The 16265-nt window shown below is 28.9% G+C and overlaps 2 protein-coding genes across 15 annotated transcripts; one reads left to right on the top strand and one right to left on the bottom strand.

Annotated features, from left to right (window-relative positions):
• Window positions 1-713: 713 nt before the first annotated feature.
• On the bottom strand, window positions 714-5870 carry LOC137828781 (uncharacterized). 14 transcript variants are annotated; one of them, XR_011083982.1, is made up of 8 exons: window positions 5774-5837; window positions 4902-5026; window positions 3281-4353; window positions 2539-2576; window positions 2257-2452; window positions 1591-1696; window positions 1072-1120; window positions 714-802 (listed from the first exon to the last, which is right to left on the bottom strand). XR_011083982.1 is itself a non-coding variant. In XM_068635475.1 (6 exons), exons 1-5 carry the CDS (start codon window positions 5844-5846, stop codon window positions 1079-1081), a joined length of 1422 nt encoding a protein of 473 aa, XP_068491576.1. In that variant the 5' UTR covers window positions 5847-5870; the 3' UTR covers window positions 714-802; window positions 1072-1078. The 14 variants fall into 14 exon arrangements, 6 of the variants coding, with proteins under 6 accessions (XP_068491576.1, XP_068491594.1, XP_068491616.1 ...); XR_011083974.1 differs by lacking the exon at window positions 4902-5026 and having other exon boundaries at window positions 5774-5870; XR_011083976.1 differs by having other exon boundaries at window positions 747-1120; window positions 4898-5026.
• A 9318-nt stretch (window positions 5871-15188) lies between these two features.
• LOC137824077 (calmodulin-like protein 3) lies at window positions 15189-16265 on the top strand. Its single transcript, XM_068629532.1, has one exon. The coding sequence runs from the start codon at window positions 15516-15518 to the stop codon at window positions 15966-15968; it is 453 nt and encodes a 150-aa protein (XP_068485633.1). The 5' UTR covers window positions 15189-15515; the 3' UTR covers window positions 15969-16265.

Genomic DNA, 16265 nt, shown 5'->3' with positions numbered 1-16265 from the left:
GTTCAAAGTTTTAAAAGTTGTGATGGTTTGAGAGTTGAATGATAGATAATAAGGTAATTAATGAGCTTTGTGCATCTAAAACTTTGGAAGTGCATTTAATAGATGAAATGTAGCTACAAAAAGAAAAGGAAAGGGACAAGCAATTAAACTAATTTCATGGTTTACATCTCACACTTCTTTGGAACTCTATTTATTACCTAACCTTCACAATATGCCTCCAATTGTGCCCTTTAAAGACACAAATTAACCATCTTCCTTCATTACTTTATAAATTAATGCTTCCTCCCTCAGATTGAAAAGCTAATTGAAGAAAATCACCTTTTCATAATCTTTAGATGGAAAAGAAAAACACAGTTTCTAAGGCATGTATGTACTAATATAAATAGTTTTGTTGTGTCATTTAGTAACTGGTAATATTGCTTAAAATAATAAAAACATTGATATTGTGAAAAACTATTTTTGTTTTATAATATGTCACTTTTATCAACTAGAGAACTGTTTCTTTAAAGATGCAAACTGTCAAGAAATTTTGGCAACCAAACAAGATTGAACTTAGAGCTGTATTGGGATCTGCAATTTTAGAGGAAAAAGGAAAAAAAAAAACTTTCATTTCTTGCAAAACAATTTAAATTTAATTTTATATCTATTTTTTGAATTTATTTGAACAATTATCATGCAACTCTTAATTCAAAAGCAAAATAAAAATAAAGATGTGATCCACAAAGAAAATTCCACTAAAGATAGTCATGAATCCTCCTTACCAATAATATCTCAGAAAAAAGAAGAAAAAGTGCTCAGGTTTCTGCAAACACAAGTAGAGATGAAAAATACATGTAGAAGCTAACTATATACTGACACTGACCACAGATTGGCCTACATCAAGCTTAAGTAAATTTAATGGTAAATAATATGATCTCGTATGAATATATAATCACAAATAATGCCTTAAAGGATAAATATAAATATTAAAACAAACAATGATTTTTATCATTTCTAAACGCCAAAAATAGATAGAACCATGGCACATTCTGTATTGTTTGATGACTGAAATCTTCCTAAAATATTACCTACCTTTTTATTACTGTGGGTATAACAACCTCTTCCAAAAGAATGAAGCAACCTGCAACCAATTAACATGATCAACAGCAATCTAAATTTTAATTTATGTAACTAGCCTCAAGAGCCAGATGGCCTCTCAATACATAACCAGAATTTAGTTTATATGATTTCATCAGTAACAGCAGAAAGTTCTATTTCCAATTTGTTTCATGTGTCTAATTTTCACCATTTTCTAAATAAAATTTGAAAAAAGAGGCATTATTATAAGGATTGAAATTTTATGTATATTTGTTTCAATTTATGATCCATATGTTTCAAAAGTTTGATCACATATATCAGATAATCACCAAAGTGATTCCCCAGATACACAACATATTTAAGCTGCTGATTTAAAAGAAAAATAATGTAAGTCATGAGGATTGAGTTATTTGATTTCTCTGATCTGTTATATGAACATGTAAGATCAATTTCATGACCTATCTAATATTTCTTTCTATGTTGCTCAAAATTAGGATGGGGGCTAGTTCGTACCTACTAAATATCATTCTTCAACTTTTGAACAGTGGATTATAACTTCGTTGAAAAATATGGAACCAATTAATTACCCAAATAACGCACCAAGCACTTCATGAACTCACTGAACAAGAAAAACAAACAATATCAATACACAGAAGAATCAAACAGGTAGATTAAAACTCGGAAAATTAAACTTTTGACAAAAAACTAACATCTATAGTAAAGTTGGCAACAGGCAAGCCCACTCTGTCAGGCCTACCTTTTTTTTAAGTATACATAAAATATACATATACCTTTTTAAGTATACATAATGTAAGGTGAATAAAATAGCCGTTGCATTGAAGGTTTTAGTATAAATGAAAAATAGAAACAAGGCAAATGAAAAAATAGAATTTAAGCTAATATGCCATAAAGGAATTTGAATTTAAAAACACCAATCTTTTAACTTAATCTGGGAGAATAGAAGATTTGAGTAGCAATAACAATAAGGCTGTTCATTTGGAAAAAATAATGCATAATAAATGGCCATTTAGAAAATGTACATCCTCTTTAAATACCAGGTAAATGCTGCAACAACCAATTTGTAAGACACAACGCTGCAATCAAATTGAATAACTTTGTTTACTTTTCAGGTTTATATTCATTAGTCTAACTTTAATGCATAATGAAATGTCAAAGCACCTTGGAGATCAGCCTCATGGATCTTCTAGGCAGCTTCACACCATTATTTTTCATGCTTCGTAGAACTCTTGTCGTAGTAGGTTTACCATTTGAACCTTGAATCTCAGAGTCTCTGCTTTTTCTCTTTTTGCTGAGCTCCATTTTAGAATCCCGATTATTACAATTTACGTTAAGTGGATTACCAAATTGGGAGCATCTGAAACCACAGTACACATATAATCAAACCAGTAGAATAAAAGCACTTTAAAGGCACTGAAAAACATAAGTAGGAAGAGTAATTACTCTGAACTCTCCCTTCGATCAATAATTCTACCCACCTCCTGCAAACAACAGAATGTTTTAACACACTTAACATAAATGATTAACTATAGAAAAAAGAAGACAAATATTAGGTACATGAAACCAAAATTCCAGAAGCTTGCAAAGGATCACAAAATCTTTAGGTTGCCAATATATAAATGATCAACGTTCTTTTGTTACGTTAAACATACCCTACGATCTCCAACACATCACAAAAATAAAAAACAAAAATTCACAGATGTGTTAGTGGGTACGATGGATGATTCCAAGATACAAAAAGTATGAAGTGTTTTAGTACCAAGATAAACAACCAACAAATAATAAGTTAATAAACAGCACGCAAATACTCATTAAATTGCAACAAAAAAATATCCTATTATGTAGGAAACAGCATCTAGTAATAATGTCAATATAATTGTGTGATGATAAGAACCATTCATATTTATTTTTCTGTAGCGGAAGATTTCAAATTCTTCTATACCTATTCTAGAGAGGGTACATTAGCACCTCACCTGACAGACATGTAAAGATTTCAGTTTACAGTTCAACGGCCTTGATTTTATGATTGAAAGGCTCTCCAAATTACATCTGTCTACAACAATATTATACCAAACACCTATAATTAAATTGGAACTGGGGTTCAGCCACATAAAATCTAATGTACTACACAGAACCGTATCAAAAAAATGTACATATATCTAGAAGGCTAAAGAAAGCACTATACCCATTCTTCAGTTAGTGATGTGAAATTGATGCTGTCAGTTTCAAAAATTTCCTCAGTTTTGACTAGTCTACCCTGTTCCATGGCAGGAAAAGTGCTCTTTGGATCACTTAAATCCAGGGAATTGTCATTGTCATAGAGTGAAACTGATACATATTTACGACAATTTATAACTTCTGAGTTTTGTACTCCCACAGAACTACTTAATGAAGCTCCAGCACACACCGCACTAGGATTCACAAAGCAAGAATCATTTAGCAGAGCACAATCCTCAAAACATTCATTATCAGGTTTTGAATTTTGAAGTTCTAGTCTGCTAGGATAAGACAGTGATTTGACAACAGAATCACAAATTGACTTGATGAATGGCATATTGGTAGCATCTGAATCGATGATTTTCTTAGACTTGTCTTTAGCACAAGATTCGGCACCGGAAAGAAAAGTGTTCAGTGCACCATTTCCAACTTCAGCTGAGAGAGTTGAATGCTTTTCCTGTAAATTATCTTTCACTTTTACAGTCATGCTGCATGGAGTAAATGAATTACATATCAAAGGACTGTCATCTGCATTCTGTTTATCTAACTCTGTAGCACCATCTTTTGTCAGTTTCGAGCTTGAGGGAGACTTGGCCTGACTATCATGCTCATCAATTTGGCCAGAATTTGTACTCCACAGAAAGGAAGATTTTCCTTGCGCGGAATTCTCGGCTAAGTCACTGAGATCCTGCCAAAGGCTTCCGGATTTGTTTTCGTGTATATTCTCACTTATGCAAACCTCGTTTCTAAACCTATTAATCCAATCTGTCGGGGACAAATTTAAATCAACATGAAGACTAACTCCCACATCTGACCAGACATAGAACTCAAATGACGATGGAGGAGCTTCAGTAGCTGCTTTTACTGAAGAAGCAAAATCTTTCTGAACTGAAGGTGCAGATGCTTCTACTACTCCACTATTATTTTGGTGACAAATTAGCACTGTGCTGTCTCTCATTTTACCTAAATGTATGTCGAAGCTTCTTCCAGGTGACTTGGCCTTCTTCAAACCTCCTATATGCATTGTATAGCCAAAGCCTCCTGCATTGCACACAATTAAATGAGACAAGTTCCAGCAAATTGCACAACGAAAAGAAAAATGCAATTAAAGGTGGAATATTTTTTTTATCTATATCAACTGCCCTTGCCTTGTACAAGTCTAGGCCAAGTCATAGGAGCTATACCTTCTGTGAAAAAAATATCATAACTGTTTAAGACGCCAAGTATAGTTTTCAACATTCAAACAATTGTGCAAACCAATAATGGAAGACTGAAACTTACATTGTCTTCCTAACTAAGACAATCACTATTCTAATCCGTTAACTGGTGCAAAAGAAGCACTTCACCTACTCCTTGGTATAAAATATATAAATTGCTTACTGATTTCTTTAAAAGATCAAAGAAGAAAAATTTGGTTAGACAGTTGAAATGCGAAGACAGGTATACAAGGTCTTGCACAATTGAACACAGACCACATAATTGTGGGTCCAGCCAAATTTGACATCACAAAGTCGAAGATGACAAAACATTAATACAATAAAAAAAAAAGAAAAACAGGAGCAGTGGAAAATTGATTTGCACCCACTTGCCAGATTACTTTTGGTCATTCATTTGAGATCTTTAGGCTGCAGTTCCAAGGAGTGGGATTTTGGCCAGCAATGATAAGGATCTTGAGTCAAACATTGCATGCGTCCATCTCCCCCCACCCCCCCTACTGCTTGAAAATCAGAGGAATTGCAGAATGAGGTAAGAACAAGTCCAGTAAAGTAAGACAAAACAGTGTGCATACATCCTAGGAGTACTTAAATACACTGGATTGGATTGGGCATCATCCCTATAATTCATAGACACTTCTCAACCATGGGAAATGGTAATACTAGAAGATCTCATCTCAGTGAAAAACACCTCACGTGAGAGGGTCCGGAATGGAAATTATCAGTGAAACAGTGGAGTATTTGTTTCCCCAAGAAATTAGAGGGTTTCCCGGCATAAAAATTGGTGTTCTTCCGGTGGCCATGTACATTTTCAGCACCACCAATCAGCAATATCTAGTTTTCTTAGATCTACTTCAGTGTCCTCCCCTCACTAAGCAACCCCCTTTAATAAGAATAGTCACTCCAGCCCAACACACACACAAACACTAAAATCTGTGTTAGAAACATCATGCCCACAATCATTGCTTCTCGAAAGGAAACACTCTGTTATTATTCTACATTTAGTAAGAAGCTAAATGGGGGAAAAAAACAATTTTTTGAACCTTCCCAGTAAATCAGTTACAATTCACAATCTTATGCTTTGAACCATGGCATTGACATGCATGCCATGAGTGAGAGCAAATTGGTAAGCACCCCCATTGCATCTTTGGTAGGTGACAAGGCAGAAGCAACCCAGGTGTAAGAAAGGGAACAGTGAAGAATGTGAATGTAAGAGAAACATAGAAAGAGAAAGAGAAAGATGATACCTGATGGAGATGGAAAATGTTGCAGAGGTTCTTTTTGTTTGATTTTGAAGACAAAGGTTTTTAGAGGGACCATTCCTTTGCTTTAACAACAGATACAAAATTACAAAAACACAACCATTTTTAATCTATTTTATTTTTAAATTTTAAATTTTAAAATAACAATTTAATTAAAAACATAATCCAATTCTTAAATTTTAATTTCCTAGTCATTTGTTGTTTTTGTGCATTGTGTGAATTCCAATGTAATTGATGATTTAAAAATATAAAAATGAAATGAGTTTTTATTTACCCTAATGGGAGATGGAAGATTAGAGGGTTTGGTGTGACACGTGTAAGGGTATGGGAAGAGTGAGTTTATTATTGGGCCTTACTCTATCCACTTCTCTTATTGGATAATCCACTATGTTCTTCAAATGTTTTGAATTTTGAACACTCTCTCTATTATTATGCCAAAAAGTCATACCTTCTTTTTAAACATGCCTGTCCTGTGACAACTGTCTTCAAAGATTTTTATTGCAACATTAATACATTTATTTTTTATCAAATTATATTCATGAATATAACACTTTTTACTACAAGAAAATCATTAAATAAAAATTAATTTTAAAAATAAAAAATAATTAATTGTTATAATCACTAAATTAGAGACATTTTAAAAATTAAAAAAATATTTTCAAATTAGTTTTTATTATTGTTAAATAACTTCTAAATTGGTTTCTAATTAGTTATCATGTTTTAACTACCAAACATTGGTTGCTAATTAGATAAATCATTTAACAATAATAGAAACTAATTTAGAAATAAAAAAAAATAGTCTTTAAAATGGTCTTTATTTTAGTCACTATAACAACTAATTATTTTTTGTCTCTAAAATTGATTTCTATTTCGATGATTTTCTTGTAGTGTTTAACAACTCTTTTGTGATGCATTATTATAATGTGAGGAATATTCATCATTGATAAAAGATTATTTGTAGTAAAATTATTAAATTTTGTTATGATTTGCCTTTTAACACAATGTTGAATATCTTATCTATTTTAGTTACATGAAATCATACGTTTAATTTGAAATTTACCCTTTTTTATTTGTTAGGCTTTGGCATTTGATGGGATTGATGAAAATTTGAATTTATGGATTTGACCAAGTGGAATGCATAAATTGGTTTATCATTTAGAATTTATTAAATATAGTGAAAACATGATTTTATAAGCAGATAATTCAATTTGATCATAGAAAATTATGAAAATACTTTAATTATAAACTTAGTATTAACCCTATTTTTTTATAAAAAAATAGCTGGAGAAATGAATGTTAAACTGGATTTGAACATATTTTATTATTTTGATTACTGCAAAACTAGTAGTTTGCACGTCTTCATGCATTTATATAAATATATATCAAGTACATTGTTTATGTTCATTATAAATATTATATTTGACCACTTAAGGAATGTCATGTATAAGATAAAGTGTTAAAACTTATATTAAATGTGCATATATTGTATTTTTTTTTATATTCCAAGGATAAGTAAAAGAGAATTTGATAAAGATGGACTAAGATTAGACAAAACAAGGCACGAGTTATTAGAATATGATCATTATGATGGTCAATATTTATTAGTAAAATTTGTGAATATAAATTTTCATGATTTTAATATTAAAAATTATATTCTAATAATTTTTTTGTAATATATACATGGTCAAAATTATAGAGAGAGAAAAGCTACAAATTTTGATTAATTTAATTAATTCAACTAGTCTAAATTTAAATGGATTGTTAATCTAATCAGTGGTTTGAAGAGATATGTGTTAGTTCAGTAATTGTGTGTTTTTATATGGTACAATATGTTTAGTATATCTAAATAGAGTGAATAGATATATTAAATACACTACAATCAAACATATTATACAACTTTTAAAATATTTTTATTTTTTTCATATTTTCATTCAAAATCAAATACGGGTAAAGTGAGTTTCTAAAAGTAATTATTCTAAATATATTTTTTATTTTATTTTCATATTTTAGCTCTTAATTCCTTATTACCAGTTTCATTTTAGTTCAAGCTTAACTGTGAAAGTCACATATTTAGAGATTTTTGGGGTGGCGAATAAAAAAGAAAATGAGAAAGTGGAGAAAACTAGTAAAATTTTGATTAGGAAGTAGAAAAAAATATAGAAGATTAAAATAGAAGAAAAAAAGTATGATGTATTTTTTTTCCACAAATAAATACGTACATGTAAAGTTTGAAATAGCATAATATAGTTTATTAATTAATATATAATAGACAGATGGTCATATGTGACACAATGAATCAAATAATTATCAAGTCCATTTATTTTTAATTTCTTTAAATGTAATAAAACAACATTATGTAAATAATTAAAAGTCAAATGAACTAATATTATAATAAAATATTGTCTTATTTATTTTTTATATTTCTAAACTACTTTTATCTCTACTAATTTTATTTATTTATTTTTCTTGTATCCAAAATAAGGACAAGATAGAGTTGCTAAATATTCCATAGCACGATCATAGATAAACTTTTGATCCATCCATCTTCGTTGCATGATTCTGCCCCATCATGTCATGAGTGTACAAACCAATACAAGTACATGATGTAATGATATAACCAGGAAGCATGTTGCATACATGTGCCAATGCCATAGTCATGGGAACATCGGGAACAATGAAGAAATTGAAAGTTGGACACATGGCAAAATTTCATGTTTTCTGATTCAGCTGGGTCAAAATTCATAAACCGGCCATATGTATTCCTCTTATTAAAAAAAATGCAAAAATTAGGGTTTCTAAAGTCGGTTTCGTGATGTGTATGACACTGATACGATATAGATACGGATATGTACATACGTAAAAAAAATTAAAATGTAGAATACGGGAACACGAATCTATATATTATATAATTATGAATTATATAAATTGACAATAAAAATTTATGTGTACAAATATATTCCAAATTATTTTTTGAAGCAGAAAAATGTCTTTTATGACTGATTCACAAATATTTGTTTCTTATTTTTATAATCATAATAATAATTTATACAATAAAGTTTGAATATTTAGAAAACTAATGTATTTTTTTTTTTTTAAATTTCTGTTAGAACCGTACTAAATTTGTCATAAACTTAACAAATACTTTTTAAATTGGACATTCCACGAATACGTGTCATACAGGTGTCATACAAGTATTCGTGTCCGATACTTGTATCGGACACCGACACGCCATTTAAGAGGAGTCTAAGCTTTATAGGTTTCGTATGGTTGTGCAAATGCTTCGTACTGTATTTCATTTTTTTTATTTTATTATGTTTTTTTGTTTTTTATATGTTCTGTGAACCTCTATTCTCACTATAATTCATTTTTCTTGTATTTATATGTTCTTTTAGTAGTGTTTAATTACATAAAGCCATACAAATTATTTAATATCAAATTTATAGGTAATCAAAACACTAAATAAAGTATATGTTAAGTATTTCTTTACCAATTTTGATACACGAGGCTTTCTTATTATATTTGAGGAAAAGTATAATAAATGTTATATGAACTTAATTTTTTAAGTTATATCACATTGATGAATTAAAATTTTCTATTTATTTGGTATAGTGATCTTCATTGTTAAATTGATTTGTATCACTTTTGTTTTTTAGATTTTGAATATGTTTTAGTTCAATTATCTTAGTACAGTATATATTTTAACACTTTTAAGAATTTGAGTTATAATTTGGGATGTATATTTTATTTTTAATGTTATTAACGCTTCATATGAAAGTTAAAATATTAAAACCTAAACTAGAAAAAGAAAAAAAGGATAAATGTTTGTATCTTGGTCTAACAATCTTATTCATATGATATTTGAAAAATAACATTTATGTTTTGATTTACCTTAGACTAGAGATTGGAATGAGGGTCATTTCCTTGTATTTGGTCACTAAAATGCAGATTGATGTCCTCATAGAAATTGTGATATGATTTTATTGATATATGGTCCACAGGTCAGCCTGTATAGAATTTTATTAAAATTAATAAAAATTAAAATTTTAAATATAAATTTTGATTAATTTTTATTTATTTATTAAGTTAATTATTTTTCTTATTTAGATGAATTAGGTAAATGATTTCATAAGATTATTCTCATAACACATGTCTTCTAATTTTCAATGAAATTTTAATTTCAATCATATTAATAATTTGACTAATAAAATATTTCATTAAATACATACATTTTTTTTAAGGTAATACATGTAGACACATGATTAGTATTCTAATTTGAAAATTAGTATATATATATAATACTATATTTAAATTTTATTATAAAAAATATTAAGGTCTAACTACTCCTTTTAACATTTAATGAGTATTAAAACCTAAATAATTTATGCATTTTAGAAAGATAAAAAAAAACACTATTAGATATTAAAAAATCATTATTGGATTTCTCGAAGAAGTTATGAATTATGGATTGAAGGTAGTTTCTTCCTGCACCTCCATGCCTTTTTTATTGCACCCCATATTTTAAAAAATACTCAAACTATCCTTTGATATTTTTCATTGAATTTTTTCTTTAATTTTGGAATGTAGAATTTAGAAACTTCCAGAATTATAGAATTTGGAAATTGAAATTTGTGTTTCGAATTGTACAATATTTCAGATTGCACAATCCAAAACACAAATTTATAGTCCATATTGTAGAATTTGGAATTAATAATTTTAGAATTTTTGAAAATACAATGTTGCAAAAAAAAAAATTACGAAAGTGCATAAATAAATTTCTAAAATTTAAAAATACATGAGTTATGCGAGTCAGTTCGCCCCGCCTCATACTTGGCTCATACATACTACAAATTATACTAAGCGAATTTGAGTGGGACAACATACTGAAATAGACGATTCGCCTCACATTTTTTTCTCAACAAACCACAGGTGAACACATATCACTTTACCATCTCTACCTTATAATATAACATTAAGTAGAAAGAAATTTTAAGTTGAATTTAAGGAGGAAAAACATATCTCCATCCTTAAAAAATATGTGATTATTCTTTTAAATATCTCTTTGATGTCTTTTTAAATGTATATATATTTGACTTAATTTGGTTATTGTCTTTTATTTTGAAAAAAGAAACAAAATACAACATTTCTTTGTTTTCTTCTTATGTTCCTTGAATTCTGAATTTTATGCTATTTTAGTTTTTGTTTTTCTAATTCAAAGTTAAAAGGAACACTAATCAATTTGCAACTTTTATTCTCAGTTTCCCACTCTTTAATGTTATGATTAAAGATGCTAGTTCTAAATTTAATTGATTGTGCATGGAGGTTTTTCATGCGAACCTTTGATTTCAACTGATATTTGATTTTAATTCAAGTTTTAATGGTTGAATTTATCAAATCTTAACTTGCTTAATTATTTATGTGTTTTTTTTTTAATTCTCATTTCGTCTAATATTAAATTTTGTTTTTACTAGTTGTTCTCATAATAATTGAGAGAGACAATTATGATGTTTATATGTACTATAATAATTAGGACATACATGATTTTGGTTGCTTGTTCGGTACCTAATTAGGTTTATATTTTTATACTGGTAGATCATAAATTACCCATATGATATAAATGTATCTTTTTGCTTGATAGTTATTTTGTGATTTCCTAATTACATATTTTTTCTATTACTGAAATTTTCATATCTTAAAATTTTAAAAATGAAATACTTTTTTTTATTTATTTAAAATTTGTTGGGCAAAATAAGGAATTATTTATGATTTTCATTCAACTGTCTAAATTAAACTAAATTTAATCCTAATTGAACATCTAAAAAAATACTTATTAAGTTGATCTTTACATTTTATCTATATATAAAATATAAAAAAAATATACTATAATATCTCTTGACACCTTGTAAAGCACCATCTCCCAGGTATTCTCTAAACCTTTTTGCAGTCTATAATTTAATTAGTTATATTTTACACTCAATTGGTTGTCTCTTGCATCAAAACAATATATTAGTTTAGTCAACCTTAAACCTCTAATTTTCTTCATAACTAGTCAGCTACTAAAAAAATCGTTAAATAAAAATTAAATTTTAAAAAAATAAAATTAATTGTAATAGCGATTAAATTAAAAACTATTTTAGATACTAAAAAAATTATTGATTTGTGAATTAGTTTCTATGGTTAATAAATAGTTTCTAAATTAATATCTAATTAGTTACCAAAATTTTAACTACCAATTATTTAGAGTTTAAATTTGGTAGAAAATTTTTGGTAACTAATTAGATACCAATTTAAAAACTATTTATCAATAATATAAACTAATTTAGAAACCAATATTTTTTTTAGTCTATAAAATGTTTTCTAATTTAGTCATTGACGGAGATCCTTCGACTAGAAATGAGAACAATTCATTGTATATAAGTGGGTGCAATCCTCACCTCACTAAACCGGTTTTATGGGTTGAGTTAGATTTAAATAATAGTCATTATAATAACTAATTATTTTTGTGTCTAAAATTAATTTTTATTTAACGATTTTTTTAATATATATATATATATATATATATATATATATAAAACTTGGTATATCCACGTCATTAATTGGTTGACTAATAACGTACAGTGCAAGAACAGATGAGTTACCGAAATAGGTTCTTAAAGTGAGAAACAAGAACTTAGTTTTGTGTTGTCATTGGAACCATTTTCAGAAGTCAAAAGAACAGGTTAAAAACATACATTTGTTTTGATGAAGATTTTTTGTTTTTCAGAGATGAAGAATGGGTCTTTGCCGTCCTGGGACGACACAATAATTTATTGTTTTATAAGGGAGTGATGTGGCTCATTCAAACTGTGTAACTACTCTCTAAGCATCACTTCGTCACGAACAAAAGACCAATTCAAGTTGAGTGAGGCTCTCTAGAAATAAGAATGCAGAAGAAAGGAAGATGTAGAAGAAGCGTGAAAACAAAAAGTGAAGAGAAGACAAGGTCTTCAGTCTTGGTCTCTCTTCATAGATAGAGTGAGTAAAAACGACCATATATATTATATTCCATTTTCAACACATAAATTAGGCCGTCCACTCTATGTTCTAAGACCTCCAAAATAAAAAATAAATAAGAATTAAATATGTTTTTCCTACATACTTTTACATATTTTTTTTAATTAATACTTAAAATTTAATGAATGTCTATACTTATATATAAAGAAGATTTCTCATTATAACTGTTTTTTGGTGTACACAATTTTTTTTCCAATTTTACCTTTATTTAATATATTTCATTTTATTAGTACAATGGAGTATTTTGTCATTTTATATGAATTATTTAAAAATAAAATTATTTTTTAATTTTTTAAATTAATATTAATGTACAGTTATTATATGTAAACTGACTCTTTCACTCTTCTCTTAATTCATTATTGTAAGGCAACAATAGAGAAAAAGAGAGAGTATATTTATTCTGACACTTTCCACATCAAATCTCACATATCAAATAAAATAACTTTTATTTCCAATCGCTCCCTTCACTTAATTTCAAACAATTATATTCTTTATTAAAACCATTATTGTTTTGTATCTATCACCAAGTCAATAATAACTTTAATGTGGACATCATCACACTCTCTGATCTCAAAGGAAGAAAAGAGATTCAAATCGAAGAATAAGAAAAAAGAAGTTGTTTAATAAATTCATCATTTTTCTTGTACATATTATTTTTTGCTTTTCAATTTTGACTCATCCAAAATTATTTATGTATGTTAAATTTTTATCATCGTGAAAGTTGAGTAAGTGAGGAAAATGTGATACACAGGTACAACCGCGCATGTGTTTCCGCTAATTTATAGTATAGAGAATGAACTTGATAGTTGTTTTAAGGTATGCAACAAGTTTCTAATAAGTGTTAAAATATTTTATATTAACTCATTATTAATATGGATGTTATAATATTGTAATACAATACATATTAAAATTTGTTTATTACTTTGAAAAAAATATTAATAAAAAATTATTTTTTTATTACAATTATTCAGAAGATTAAAATTTAGAAATTAATAACATATTTAATCATACAAATAAAAAATATAACTTATGACTTCACGTTGCATTGAATTAAATATAAATACTAAATATTAAATTTAATAAGGCTGGCTTATTTTTTGGTGGGGCCCACCCTGTTAGATCCGTTATCAACGGTCTCAAGCGGCTAAATTTTTAAATTGGTTTACTTCTACTTTATAAGTTATCCAATTTTTGTTTCTATAAACACTCCAGCTAAAAAAAAGTAATAAAAAATGAAATTACTAGTTTTTTCAACAATAATTAATCAATGAAAAAAAAAATGGTGCAACGTGATTCGGTTTGTTTTTAATGATTTGGCATTAAATTGATGAGAAGGAACAAATTGAAGAAGCGCGATTAAAGCAATGATTGATTGGAACGCGTTTTTGAAATTAAAGATGAAGTTGCATTAACAACATCCACCTAGCAAACACGCGTATGAATAATCACTTTTAAAAACATTTCTCCTACCGTTGAGTAACGTTACATGAAAGTATCGACTATCCAACAACATCATTAACACGACCAAAAGACACAAACAAACCTAAAATGAGGTTTTTTTTTTTTTAAAAAAAAATTCAACACCATCATTAACGACCAAAAGACACAAACAAACCCTAAAATGAGTTGTTTTTTTTTTAAAAATTCATATATATGTAGTATAGATATTGACACAAACACTGATATGGACACGGACATAAAAATACGTATAATTTTTATAACGTAGGATACGGAGAGAGATATCTATATATTGTATAATTATTGATACGGACACGGACATAGAGATATCTATAATTTTTAAAATGTAGGATACGAAGACACATATTTATATATTGTATAATTATTGATACGGACACGGACATAGAGATACGTATAATTTTTAAAACGTAGGATATGAAAACACATATCTATATATTGTATAATTATTGATACGGACACGGACATAGAGATACATATAATTTTTAAAACGTAGGATAACGAGACACATATCTATATATTGTATAATTATGAACTATATAAATTGATAATAAATATTTATGTGTATATATTTTAGTTCTTTTAGTAAAAAAATATTTCTGTTAGTTTAACGAGATTTGTTTCTTATTTTTATAATCGTATTTTTTCTTTTTAAAATTATGTTAAAACGGTGATAGAATTATTAAAGATCCAATCAATACTTTTTTTAATTAGATATCTTTACCATACGTGTTTTACGAGTATCAATATTTAATACATCATGTGTTTGACACAGACACACAGTTTAAGATACATGTCCGAATCTCATATGTTATATTAATTATTTCCATGCCACCCGTCAATAAAAAGTTGCAGCAGTTTGTCTTCTATATATATGTTACTTGGTATGATGAGAACAACTCAGAAACACGCTGTGTTGAGTGTGTCTTGTAACAATAACAGCTTCCTTATTTAGTGGCCAAAAGTATCTCTCAAAATCGTACCAAAAAAGCAAGAACCACTACAATTTCGCTGTCGTGTTGGCTTCTTAATAAAACCTAATAAATTGGTACCAAATCAGAGGCCTCTCCCTCTCAATTGGAACCATCAGCTTCATCCTCCACCAAGTTCCGTTATTATTATTAGAAATTAGAAATTAATCGATCAGTTAGTTAGTGAATTAACTAATTGATAGATTAATTTCTAAGAGTAGGTAACGATAATGGAGGCGGTGGAGCTGAAGCGCGTGTTCGAGATGTTCGATCGGAACGGCGATGGCCGAATATCGGTGGAGGAGCTCAGAGATTCGCTGGTGAATATGGGGATAGAGATTCCGGAGAAGGAGCTGGCGGATATGATCCAGAGGATCGACGTCAACGGCGACGGCTGCCTGGATATGGAGGAGTTCGGGGAGCTCTACGAGTCGATAATGGAGGAGCGCGACGAGGAGGAGGACATGCTGGAGGCCTTTAACGTCTTCGATCAGAACCGCGACGGCTTCATCTCCGTGGACGAGCTCCGCACCGTGCTCGCCTCCCTGGGCCTCCACCAAGGGAGGAGCCTGGAGGAGTGCCGGAAGATGATCGTGAAAGTGGACATTGACGGCGATGGCATGGTGAACTACAAGGAATTCAGGCAAATGATGAAGAGTGGAGGATTCTCTGGTCTTGGTTAATCTTCCTTCATTACTCTGTTTTTTGGAATCTCTTAAGAAAATATAAACATCCTTCCAATTTTTCAATCCGAATCCATTCATCACTTGTAAATAACTTTCGTCTTCTAGGATATTGATTTCTTTGATTCATGATTTTGTTGTGAGGTTTTTGTTTCATGTTAGGTTTTAAATGAACCTGTTAAAATGGTAAATTTTCATATATTTTGATATAACCAGTTTCAAATACTTAGTTCCATTTTACCTCAGGTTCAATTTTGTATAATCGATTTGTGTGATCAGAGTGCCTGTTTTTTCGTA

This window comes from Phaseolus vulgaris, chromosome 11 (assembly GCF_000499845.2).
Source record: "Phaseolus vulgaris cultivar G19833 chromosome 11, P. vulgaris v2.0, whole genome shotgun sequence".
Classification (NCBI taxonomy): domain Eukaryota; kingdom Viridiplantae; phylum Streptophyta; class Magnoliopsida; order Fabales; family Fabaceae; genus Phaseolus; species Phaseolus vulgaris.
The sequence above is the reverse complement of the archived record's forward strand: the minus strand, read 5'-3'. Positions and strand labels throughout refer to the sequence as shown.

Excerpts from the sequence above, each read along its gene's own strand:
- LOC137824077 (XM_068629532.1), top strand. The coding sequence starts at position 15,516 with ATGGAGGCGGTGGAGCTGAAGCGCGTGTTCGAGATGTTCGATCGGAAC.
- LOC137828781 (XM_068635475.1), bottom strand. The coding sequence starts at position 5,846 with ATGGTCCCTCTAAAAACCTTTGTCTTCAAAATCAAACAAAAAGAACCT. Across the intron at positions 4,354-5,773 it reads ACATTTTCCATCTCCATCAG|GAGGCTTTGGCTATACAATG; the intron begins GTATCATCTTTC and ends TGTGCAATGCAG. Across the intron at positions 1,121-2,256 it reads CCATGAGGCTGATCTCCAAG|GTTGCTTCATTCTTTTGGAA; the intron begins GTGCTTTGACAT and ends AATTGGTTGCAG.